We start from the raw sequence: 13,599 nt of genomic DNA, 5'->3' as shown, positions 1-13,599 counted from the left end.
AGAGGAACAGCTGGTTCAAGTACATGACAACAAGGTCTGGTGGTAAAATATCTGCATTCTAACCAAACACAGTATGCACAGTAAGCAGAGACAAGATACGGAACAAAAGCCAAATGAAGAAGGGTTGTAGGGGTAGCATCACAGTAGAAGTCGGCGGTCCTAGCAGTAGACAGCAAATGCACCAGAGTGAAGATGAACTCTTGCACTTGTTAGAAAGGAGAATCACTTGGCTATACAGTCCAAGTCCACATCATTCAAGGCCATGGTAAGGACAAAATTTCAGGTGCCACTGTCCAGTATTCGCCTGAAAATGGAATTGAACAGCAAGCCAAACAGGTGTCTGCATTTGCCGATATCCCAGGTGTTCAAATAGCTAGAGAGTCTGAAGACATGCGACTTTTAATGCATACAGTTACACACAGCTAGGCATGTAGATAATCACAAAAGAAGAAAGATGCCAAAACTGCTGGAGCCACAGATATCAGCAACAACTTTTTATTAATAAATCCACCAAGAACACTGCTAAAAACACAAACACCTTGTAACAGAATTGCGTTTTCGTCTAGACAAATCGACTTCTTCAGATACCCTTCACTAAAACTAATCAACCTTTTATACACGTTTGAAATTCCTTATCCAATCAAAACAACTTTTGAATTAGGAATTAATTAATGTGCTTTTTGTCCATGTATTAAAACTACTTCATTCCTAACCAACCTTCCATAATTTCTAAAACCTTTTTCAAGGAATACAAACATTGTAACAACATCTTAAGCCAATTAATATTATTAAATATAAAAATTATATGCATAATTACAAAAATAGTCCGTATTTAAAAATACTTTAAAAATCATTTTAAAGAGAATAGTTTATATAAATATAGCCTGCCATCTGCTGGTTAAAATGGGAAAATACATCTAAAACATCATATTATTCCTGCTTTCAGTTTTAAAAGTGGCATAATTGAAATAAAATCATTAAGACCAGGGAAATTAGTTGCATCAAGTGAAATCTGCCAACATAATTCCCTAAATTCCAATTTTTCCTCCCATAGTCCACCCCTTACATCCTTTTTAACCTGTTCTAAAACCATGAAATGGAATTTAGCATCCAGACAAACCAAGGTGTGTTTATACAAAGCATTAGTCTTTTTTTTTTTGTAGCTATTTCGTATTTATGTTCATATATCCTCCTTTTTAGGACTCTCTCAGTTTTTCCCCACATAAAAAGCACTACATTCTGAACATAAACATAAGTATACCACACATTTGGTTTCACAATTATAATAGTCTACACTTATGATCCATTTCTGTCTGCTTTCTAAAAAAACTTTTTCTTTTTCAACTATATTACTACAATACACACAGTGTCCACATTTAAAGGTACCCTTCCTGACCTTATTGGTTCTTTGGGGGACTTTGTTTTCCAACATATTTTTAAATGATAGTGAGTTTTTATATACTACTTTAACGTTTTTACTTATTTTTTTCTGATCTAAATCAGTTAAATTAATAAATTTAGACCATTCTCTTTCAACAACCTTCCTTGTAACTTTGTTGTTGAAAGCATTATATTCAAGAACCAAGGCGTGTCTGTAATCAGTCTCTTTAATGGTGGGGGTATAACTAATGGATACATTTTCTCCACAAAAAGTTTTATTTAAATTCATATTACCAAGAATAGGTTTGAATCTACCTTCTCTCCCTTTGAGAACTTCATCTTGTATTCCCCTAATAAAATCTTGGGGGTAGCCTCTTTCCAAATACATTTTATTTAATAAATTACACTCTTCAATAAAATCAACTTCTGACTTGGTCATTCGGCTACCCCGGACATATTGCCCCTTCACTATGTTCTTTTTACAACAATAAAAGTGTAGGCACTTTGATAATGTAGGAATGAATTACAAAAAGTGGGTTTCCTATATATTTTAGATTCAAACCTATCTTTTCTCTTATAAATTTCGACATCTAAAAAATTGAAATTTCTCAGTGGATACATGAAAGGTAAATTTTAAAAACTGAGTTGTTCCTTCCAGATATAATTTAAATTCCTCCAATTGTTTAACACCCCCTGACCATAAAATAACTATATCATCCAAAAATCTTCGATATAGTTTCCAACAGGAACAAAATCTAGAATGTAAAATGTAAAGCTCCTCCCACTTAGCCAACACCAGGTTCGCATAAGTGGGGGCACAAGCAGCCCCCATAGCGACACCCTTGGTCTGTTTGTAAAATTCACCACAAAAATTCAAGAAGTTATTTTTAAAAACCAAATCCATTAATACCCCACATACAATTTTGTCATTGTGGCTTAGGGTATCTTCCTGAAATACAACATCTTTGAACATTTCCATTCCTTCTGTGTGTGGAATACTTGAAAATAAATCCACAATGTCTATAGTCACAAATATTAAATTGTCACATAAAACATCATTGTTAAGTGTATCAAGAAGGTCCCATGAGTCTTTTAAGATTGTTTCCTTATTAATCCACACATTTTTCAATTTATTATCTATAAACTTAGCCAGAATGTGTGTTTTAGAACCACTAGCAGAGACAATAGGCCTTAATGGGGGATCAACTTCATTTTTATGGATCTTCGGAATTCCGAAGATAGAAGGAACCCTGGGCTTATCAACTTTTAAAAAATCAAAGTTTTTTTTGTCAAATAAACCTTCAAAAAACATGTCTTTCAAGCAAATATCTATTTTGTTATAAGCAATGTTGATTTTTCCTTCATATAATATATTATCCATAATGACTATTCCACCCCCTTTATCAGGTTTCATTATTCTAATCTTGCAATTGTCTCTCAAAGTTTGTAGAATATTCACTTCCTTCCTGGTTAGATTTGGCTGAAACCCAAACTTACCATATCTATTTCTTAGTTCTTTTTCCATGGTATTTTCCAGGTAAATCAATTGTGGATGAAGCGGTGGATTAAATGTACCGCTTCTCTTAAATTCTTGATTCCCTGTATCCACCTCAGGAGTTAAAAATAAATTTAAATTATTTTTTCTAAAAAATAATTTTATATCTAATATTGACTGAGTCAAATCTCCCTTTTTATAGGGTATGTATTTAAACCCCTTTGCAAGCAGGCTAAAATGTTATTTTTCTATGGTAATATCACTAACATTATAAATACTAAAATCATTAAAGGTGTACTTAACACCATTCACCAAAATATGGGGGCTGTAATGGTGTAGTCACCATATTTAGTATTTCCCCCTCCATGAAAAATTTCTTTCTTGGTACCCTGATTTATTCATTAATCTCTCCGTTCTACGAAGAGGGGGAAATTCTTCATAATTAAAACTTTCTTCTTGTGACTGATTAACATCATCAGGATTTCCCTGTATATCTTTAGCCATGTTATTTCCATAAAGATTTTGTATGTAGATAATCGGATTTCCCTGTATATCTTTAGCCATGTTATTTCCATAAAGATTTTGTATGTAGATAATCGCAAGCTGAAGGTAGGAGGACACCCAACAAGTGCAGTCATCTCCAGTGCAGGCTGGCACTGTGACTACTTCAAGAAAAGATCTGTACAGTAGCAACAAGCATGAATTTGACCCACAGCTGCCAAAAAGTACTGGGATTCCTCTGGAAGGGACTCCTTCAGGGAACAAGATGTTTGGTAGCAATATGTCTAAATCCAAGACATGGTTGTCAAATAAAACTAGACTTCTATTGTAAAATGAACTAGAGAAGTTGACAAAGGGAGAGCGGAGATGTTACCTTCAGAACTTAAGTTGGGTAGCCAAGAAAACACCTTATTCTTAATGGCAGAAAGGGTATGTATGCTGAGACAATGGATTACAGTGCAAAGAACTGGCTCCTGGAGGAAGGCAAGAGAGAAAAACAATACATCGGTTGGCTTACTATATATCAGGCACTTCTAGCCACAGCTCATGATATTAATTTTTAAGGCCATTTGAGTATAAAGCACCATGCAATACAAACGATATAATAGGGTACTGCAAATGTGTGAATAGTCTCAAAGTGGTAGCAAGGCAGGAGAAACAGCTAAAGCTTCTTTGGTGACTTTACCTGTTACTAAGGAACAATGGATATACTAGAGCTACTAAGTACTTCAAGCTATATTTTTTCAATTCCTTGCCACAGTGATCCATTAACAGTTGCAAGTAAAATTCCCTGCATGACGAGATTGTCAAGATTTAGCAAGATATGGTAATGGTTTCCATAACGCTTGCATCAGGGATGTTTTTAAATGTTGGTTCAAGATTTAGCTCATTCAATTATAAAACTGTGAAATCTTGTGGCCAATATTAATACTTACAATAAAAGAGAACTGGGGCTTGGTATGACGGTTAACATGTTTGACTCATAAATACAAGGTGCAGTATCGGATTCTCACCTTTGGGAAGGAAATTGTTTAGGCTTACAATGGTCTGTTAAGAAATATAGCCCAGTAATTAGTTCTCTTAATCACAATATCTTAATAAGAAACTTCACTCCCTGCAAGTCTTCCTCTCCTTGGAGAGAGTGTAGACATCTGTGTGGCAACAAAGACATGGTTTAAAAAGTCACACCGAGAGTATTCCAGTAATGCAAGGTTATAATGCCTTTCACACCTTTAGACTAGCTACTGCACAGGAGTGAACTAAAGGTGGAGAAGTGTCAGTCTAAATTAAGACTAATCTCACATCCAGACTAGTTAAACTCTATGACCCACTGGAACTCATGCATGTGAAACTCACTATAAACAGGGTGCCGTGTCATATCCTTGCAGCATATAGGTCCCTCTCTCTGCCATAGAAAACCCATACTACCCATCTCATTGTACTACAGTCCTTGACCATTCAACCCAATACGATATTCATGGGGGATCTCAACTACCCCTCTATAGACTGGGAATCCTATACCACTTCTAATGCACAAGCCCAGCGATTCCTAAACTTAGTTGATACCAACATCCTGAAAAGTTGGCCCATTCTACTACCAGCGGTACAAACATCCTTGACCTTGCACTCACGGACATGTGGGGCCAGTGTTCCTACCCAATTTAATATCTTTGCTCATCAGATCGGACCATAAGGCAGTATTACTTGAAATAAAAATTAAATCCAGGGAGCCAGCAAAACCAAATACCTTAAGGATCTATTCAAAGGCTAACGTCTCTCTACTAAGCAACACCTTGGCTAAATTCCAAGCACCACCAGACCCAGTAAACACCACAGAATACACGGAGCTATTTACAAAACCTCTGCACAGCCATACTGGTAGCTGTATAGACCAAGCTGTGCCCCTCATATTAAGAATAAGACGAGCTCCAAAAACAAGCCACCCTGGGAGAATCACACTATCAGTTATACAACAAAAGAAAAAAAATCTTGTTCAAGCATAGGAGGAACAAAGCCATACATGATAAAAGACCCCTGACCAAACTAAGCAGGCAATTAACACTTCAAAAGCTACATCTGAAGAAAAAAAGCTTCTCAGGCAAAGGACAACCACAAAGCTTTGTACAGCTGTATCCATTACCTCAGAGGAAATGCACAACAATTGGGCAGACTTATTGTAAATGACACTACCCACACTGAACCAGAGGCCATTGTCAACCTTTTGGCTGACAGGTTCAGCTCAAATACCACCACCCCCACTCCCCCTGATAGTCCAGAGGAAATCACATAACACAATTCTTCCAACCAGCGGTAGCATTGTCGCCTCACAGCAAGAGGTTCTCCAGTTCGATTCTTGGCTGGAGTGACTTCTGTGCGGAGTCTGCATGTCTTTCCTGCGTTCATCTGGGTTTCCTCCGGGTGCTCCAGTTTCCTTCCACATTTCAAAGGCATGCATATGGAGCATTTCTCCCCAGGCCTCCGCTGAAAATTGGCTTTGCTCCAAGTCGGACTTTCCCAGTAAACAAATGTTAAATAAATAAAAATGCTTTTTTTCCAGTTCTATCGGCTTTCAATGTGAATGGTACAAATATGGGAAAAAAATTTCTAAATTTTAAGCTTTGCACTAATTACCGATTAACGTCATGGCTAACAATAGATTCCAAGGATCTGAAAATTGTTTTTGGCATAGCTAGTGAAGTTTTGGTACAATTAAAGAAAGCAGGAAAAAGATACAACATTAATGCTATGGTGACATACTTATAACTGTACTGCTGCCACCAATTAATACGTTAGGAAGAGAGCTACCATTTCTAATTCCCACATCACTGCCATTGGTACTGGAATGTGTAGCACAACTAGCAATATACATTTTAACTCTCATCACCGCTTCCCATTATAACATACAAGTAAATGCACAATGGTGCATTGGGCGATAGCCCAGATATCTCCTGCAATACCATCAGAAGGATCAGAGCTACAATCACTGTTTCCCAAAGATTTCAGCCACCTCACATTGAGCCCGATACCTTTTGGTGTATTAATACTAAAAGCAATTAAAACTTAACCAGAATTATTTCGCAAACACACAGTCACACTACTTTTAATTACAATTTAACCTTACAATAAGCCAGCCTTGAAATATTTAAGTCTTAGCAATTATCTCTAAGTGGTGGTGGTGTTGCGGTAGCATTGTCGCCTCACAGTAAGACGTTGTCCTGTTCGAGTCACAGCTAAAGCGTCTTCTGTGTGGAGACATGCGTGAATGGGCGTACCTTCGTTGAAGGTTGTGCATCAGGGCTGGCAACTCAGCACGTAAAAATATATACTGCCAATCATTAGTGGACCCGAGTTCCGCTGTGGCGACCCCTAACCGGGAAAAGCCCTTTCTCAATGTGCAAACATAGTACTATTCAGTAAACAGATACAATGCACAGCCACATGAATTCAAATGTAAGCAATAAAATGCTTTGCTTGAATAAATTAAAACATTTACTACACAACTAAATATATCTATGAAGGCTTGCACCAGAAACTGAAACTAAAACATTCAAAAATGGCAGAAGATGGTCAAAACTCAGTGTTTAACAGAATATGAACTTACAAAGATTAAACAGGCAATTAATCTATTTATAATTTCCCATATATGATTTTCAGTGGTTTTAGTTTAGCAAATGTACTTCTTGTTTTCACAGTTACATATCCAAGGGGCACAGACAAGAGTCAGCAAATAAATAATTATGTGACCTAGTCCAGCAGCTCACAGTTACACACAACTTAACCATTTCATTTAGACTTTACACATTTACTGAATAGGCAAATACTTTTTTACTTTTGTCTTTTAAAAGTGAAGAAATGTATTTTGCAGTGTTGAAGTAGCATTTACACAGTTTTGTTAATATGATTCCTGTCTACTACATGTAGATTGACTTCAAAAACAAATGCATAAAAGGTAATCATCCAATTTATTAGTTTCTCTCACACACACACACACACACACACACACACACACACACACACACACACACACACACACACACACACACACCAGTGACATTAAAAATAAAAGGAACTGTAGCTTTCTGTCTCTACTAAGATGAACTACTGCAATGACACTACATGTGAAAAACAAAAATAAAAATGTGCAACCATATGCATTGATGTAGATCTCCTCACAACCAAGGTGTCTTGCATCTAAACCACTGGAAAAAAACACAAAGAAACCCTATCAATCATTAAACTACCACATCCCAAGCTGTCCTGTCCTAACTAAAGACAATAAAACATTTAAAATATCTGCATCAAAACAAAAGGGCAACATTGCTCAAGCCTAAAGCAAACACACTCTTTGATTCTTAACTCTAAACACTTTCTAGATACAAGACAACAGGACTAAATGATAACTGTGCTGTGAGATGCATTCGAAAGACTTTAATATTCTTCATTAGATCACTCCTGCAATAAATCAAAGCTATATGGGATGCCTTGCCAAGGATTGGTCTACCTCCACACGCTTTTTTGGTACTCCCCATGTGATGTACCTGTCTCCTGAAAAAGAAAATACAGTATAAAGGGCAACCATGGTGCCAAACTTTGAGCTTTCTTGCCACAGAAGTGTAGTGCATTTTACTGTTTCAGAGGTCCATCATTTGTTAGCTTTTGGGGTCAGGCAGATTAAGTTCTCTGTTGATTAAACTGCATTTTTCTTCTTGAAATTTTACTTCATTCACCAATGACTGTTATTTCCTTGGTGACAGCATGGTATTCCCATACAGAGGACTCCTTTTCTTCCTGGGGCTGCTTTTCTTGGTTGTTGGCATTTTCAGTTGTGTTTTATGTATTACTTTGTTCTAACCAAAGAACTGGCTGATTCGTCTGCCTTTTTGTTGGGGACTTATATTTGCCCTTTCAGTGTTATGTAATTTTTTTCTTTCCTATTCCTGCCCATGTTAGAGACTCCTTCTCAGACATTAATATGAACATGGGCATAATAAATAATTTCATCAGTTCCAGGTCTGTAAGAAAATGCTTTTAAGGATGCTTTGGTTTTTGAGTCTCAGTCACTAGTGAATGACTTCACGGTGACCTTGAATTGTTCCTTGGACCATTCCTAACCTTCTCTTGATCCCTCTGATGTTGCACCTAGGGAAGCCACTAAGGACCAGGAGGATGGCATATCCTCTGTAGCTGTTCGGTTATCCTTCTTGGGATAGGAAAAACCAGGCTTGACAGCGCTGGGGAAAGGATTGAGAGACATTCTTCTATTACACTCTGCTGAGGAACATTTTTTCTGTATGAGAGACTGTGCATGTAACCATACCTTGTTGGAAGGGTCTCCTAGGAACAGGATGGACTTGCTCACATTGGACAAGGAATGGTCAATACACCCCAACCCTCAACTTCTTCAGCTGCTGCCTGGATGACAGAATTTTAATTCCCCATAGCCAGCTTTTTTCCAAGAATGTCCAGCCAATGTTATGAGAGGCTAGGAAAACTGCTTCTTATTGGGGAAAGTGGAAGAGATTTTCTAGTTGACACCATTCTAAGAACCAGGACTCATTACACTCCCAAATGCCTTTGGTTCAATATTTGTGCGAGTTAATATCTAATGGCATTTTCTATTCTTCCATTAAACTTCATCAGTTGTCCATTCCTGATTGTCTGCCCTTAGATTCCCATTCATACAGTGCCATTTGTTAAACGAGTAGCTTGCCTATACAAACATCTCTTAAGTGAGCGGCTTCTTCCTGGGATCTGAATTTTGTGTAAGAAAAATGTATGCCGTCTTCTTTTGAACCTGCTTAGGAGGCAGACTTGAAATTGTCTTGGAAAACACTCTGGTTAATTCTGACCTCTGCATATGTGTATCTGGGTTAAATCTTAATAGTGACCCATTCCCATCTCATTTTTCATATTCATAGGGTTTCCTTGAGAACTAACCCCTCCTTTATGTCTAAAGTGGTGTTTATACTCAACCAAGTCATTAATCTTCCAGTGTTTTTTCTAAGCATATGACAAGAGGATAAAAGGACTCACAATACTTTAGACAATCACAGGCAACTCATAAGCTGTTAACAAGCTCTTTCCTGTGGTCCAGTGGTGTAAGGTTCGATTCCCTCAGCCTCCATTGCCTAACTGTGGGACTCTGAGCAAGTCACTTAACCAGACACCACTGCTGGGCTGAGTTTGAAAAAGGACCGTGGAGATCAGTGCTCTAACCCAGAAAACAAATAAAATGAAATAAACTCAGATGCTATCTTGACTACTGATTAGCTGTTCAGTTTCCTATTAAAGTAAGAAACAAGGACAAGCAGCTTCTAAACAAACTGCTATTTTTGTTATTCCTATGATGGAAAATAATTTCCAGGCATATCATAGCTCAATCTACTCGGGCTTTGGCTACTTCCTCAGCATTATGGAAAGGGGTGGACTCTAGAAGTATAGTATAGGTAGCTACAGTTCATACATCTAGCAAGCATTACAAACCAGACTTCTACTCTACATCCAGGGCAGGTTTTGCTGAGGCTATTCTTCAAAGAACAATTGATGGTCGAGTAAATTATTGCTGCAGTAGCCACTCCTGCCAACTGACTCCCAAGACTTGCCTAGTTTTTGACACACTGTATTGTTTTGGTTTCTTTAGAAAATGATGCTGCTTTCTGAAAGCTCATTACTCCTTTCTTTGGGGTAAAAAAGGTCGTTTGGCACCATAGCTGACTTTTATATCCTAGGTTCCAAGGCAGGCAGCAGCTACGGTGCATGGAAAGTTCCCTAAAAGGTTTTTGGAGGTAGAGTGATGGGGGGAGGGGATCCTTGGCAGAACATCCCATCTACCTTAGGCTACTGCAGCAGTAATCTACTCAAACAGCTAACATTATGGTAAAAGCACATACACAACTGTACTTTTTCTACTTTGTTGATGAGCACCTTTTAACTCGAACCAGAGATACATATATATAATTCATTTTCACTCATGCTGAGTTGTAACTACTCATCTGTTCTAAAAAGGGGGTGCAGCCTGATGCAGAACCCACAATCTACTGTCAATTCAATCAACATTTTAATAAAGGGTGCAAGTACTTTTAAGTTAAGCTGCCTATATTCAAAATAATACAGCAAGACAAAGATCAGAATACATAATCACCACATGTTCTAATAGCCATTTAATAAAGCATTCAGCGCATTGCAGTTTAATGTGTCAATCACTACTGTGTACATCACTAATATTCTTTGTAACCCAAATTAACCTTATTCACCAATTTTATTGCACTTAACCTCGAAATGCACTAATTTGCTCTAAACAAAATAACCCAGTCAGGATTTAGAACATTACTTTCAAACATATAAATCAAAGTTACAGCCAGATGATTTGGTACCCAAGACAAAACAATCACAGGATGTTTGGTATTATTTACTTTCAAGTCTGATGGGTTGTATTAACATGTATTGTGAAAAACTGGACACCTATAATGACAGTAGGTGTGCTCAGTTCCTCTCAACTGTCTCTGATTTTGGCCAAAATTTGCTCTGTTCCTTATAATATCCCTTCACTGGTTCATATGCAAGTACTAGGCTGGCTGCCCTGGCAGGCTGTTTTTAAGCCTAACCTACTTCCCATTTGGTACTTGAATTAATCTATTCCATTCGGTGATATATTGGCCTTATACCATCCCATGGTCGATAATTACCCTTAGTGTGAAGAAATGGGAACATTATATATAATCTGAGGAGACACATCCATGGGATAAAGCATTTATGAGCTGCCTCTGTCCATTAATGGCTCAGGGAAAAGCTCTGGAGTAAGTTTTTTATTGCACATCCATAGATAAATGTCAATATGGGGAGAAAATGTGTCAATTTTACCTCTCAACTTTCCCTGATTTTAAAGGGGGGGGGTGCCACCTCTCAACTTTCCCTGATTTTAAAGGGGGGGGGGTGCCTGATTTTGGCTCAAAATTTTGTTTGGTCCCTCCTAATCCCATCCCCTCCAAAAACTGGTGAAGAGGTGGTGAATTGCACTTAAAGTTATACACTTTTTTTTTTTTACTTCAGAAAGCTCAAGGTGATTCACATTCTCTTATTCTGTCAACTACTCAACTTAATAAAACCAATAATTTAGAAAGTTGTTGTTGTTTGTCTTTCGGCTTTTTCCTGGTAAGGGGCTGCCACAGCGGAACTCCGGTCCGCTAATGATTGGCAGTAGATTTTTACGAAACGCCAAGTTGCCAGCTCGACGCCCAACCTTTAACGAAGGCACTCCCATTTACGCACGCATGTCTTTCGAACACTACCCAACTGTGGGGAGGACATGCAGACTCCACATAGAAGGCACTCCCAAGCCAAGCCGAGAATCAAATGGGAGAACCTCTTGCTGGGAGGTAACACCGTACCACCGCAGCATACCCCTAGTACTAAGGTACGAGATTAAATTACCACCTACTTAAATGACAGAAACCTTAGACTCAGTACTTTTACATCCCCAGTCCTTCCACTGCGGGGTTCCAGAACCACTCCTTTTCCCCATTTAACAGTCACCCTACAATTGTAATGGTCACTTTCACCCAATCCTACACATAAATCACTTGGCCATTTTCTGAGCTGATTCATTCAGCCAAACATCTCTTTTTCATGCTGCTCATCTGATGATCGCAGGATTAAAGGCTGAAAACAAAAACATTAAAAATATAAATATACTGAAAATTATTCTATGCATTTTGGGATAGTGTGCTAGACCGAAACTTGCTCCCAAAACCTGAAAGGTAGGCTATCTTCACACATCAATTAAATTACTGAAAATTTTGAAAGTGACAGCTCTGTAGATGACAATAATTAGAGTTAATAGATTCCTTTTACTTCAAAAAAATGCCGGATCATTCACAGTATCTTATTCTGCCAATGTTTCAAGGTTAAGGGTTCTGATATATTAAAAATGTATCTGATTCTGGACTAGGTTTGTGACTACTTGCTGCCTCCACAGCTCTCTGTTTAATCATACAGTGCCAACCCTGAGGGACAGTGCAAAACTCAGAAGAAACATTAGGCCACCTACTAGTAATCAATGTTAAATGACCCGTACTGAAACCAAGGGTACCGGTACGCAAACATGCCGGGTTCCACCAGAAATTAACAGAAGATACATCTGAAAAAGTTATATTTAACATCTACGGTGTAAGAACGGGCAGTCCAGTAAATTACCGACATGACATAATTCATTCTGCTGTTAAAATTTAATTTATATTTACCTTGAGCTGACCCATAAATTTTAAGAACTGGAGCAAATTCTTAGCATTTTTAGTGGAACTACAAGTCGCCATTGCAGCAGTTAGTACCCGGAAAGATATAGATGTCGCAGTTTCCGGTTTTTCAGTGCATAGCAGCACGAGGCATGCTGGATTTTTTTTTACGTGGGGAATCGGTTCTAGTTGCTCTGTTGATATTTTGCTGGATTTTTTTTACGTGGGAATTTTGTTTTACAGTTTCAAGTCATGTTGTTGCTTAGCCATTTAACTCGGGTCATTCGCAGTAGCAAGCTGGTTGATTTGTTAGTGGTGTAGCCCCAGGTTTGCGATAGAAATGTATACAAAAGTTACTAATTGGTTGGAAAATAACATAAATGTTATATATCAACAAAGTGGGATGTAAAGTGTGCACCTTAACCTCTTCCCAGCATCAAGCCTTCTGTTTTCACGTGAATCGGTAGAGTCAGTGTCCCTGAAGGAAACAGAATTTAAAACTAAACATTTTGTAATAATAATTGAAAGGTATAGCAAAAGTACTGAAACCTGACTTCGTCGTTCGTTTGGGTCATTGTCGTGTTTTCATGTAATGAGAGGTTTTTTTCGTAGGTTTTGTGCATGTGTTTCGAAAACAGGCTTGTTATTTTAAGTAAAAATAAGAAATCTGATTTTTCTGGAATCATTTCAGAAAGCCTAAATGTGAAGAAGTCAACTGATGAAATGCACAACAATAAAACTGAAGCGCTGCTTTCAACATATATTTTTAAACGATGAATTGTCCTTAATAACCTATGAACCTAGACTCTGAACTGTTTCTTAATGTGGCTGTACACCATTCAAGGCCACACTGGTATGTACAAAGATGTTTGTTAGTCTGATGCATCTTGACTGTCAGACAGGCTTTCTGGCTGCTGACCTGCGATTACCTGTTTCTTTGACACCTTAAATAATGTTGGTTGATTACATAAGCATTGTAAATGAAGGATCCCC

General features: G+C 37.8%; 1 protein-coding gene across 1 annotated transcript in view; it reads right to left on the bottom strand.

The window, feature by feature from the left end:
- HDDC2 (HD domain containing 2) overlaps positions 1-12,726 on the bottom strand; it is a 274,425-nt gene extending 261,699 nt beyond the window's left edge. Inside the window, exon 1 of the mRNA XM_044082206.1 lies at positions 12,616-12,726. Within this exon, the coding sequence (XP_043938141.1) occupies positions 12,616-12,687 (72 nt within the window). The 5' untranslated portion in view covers positions 12,688-12,726. The remainder of the gene's footprint in view (positions 1-12,615) is intronic.
- Positions 12,727-13,599: the final 873 nt, after the last annotated feature.

The sequence above is a fragment of the Protopterus annectens genome, chromosome 1.part1, assembly GCF_019279795.1.
Source record: "Protopterus annectens isolate FY-2018-M chromosome 1.part1, PAN1.0, whole genome shotgun sequence".
Lineage (NCBI taxonomy): Eukaryota > Metazoa > Chordata > Ceratodontiformes > Protopteridae > Protopterus > Protopterus annectens.
The sequence above is the reverse complement of the archived record's forward strand: the minus strand, read 5'-3'. Positions and strand labels throughout refer to the sequence as shown.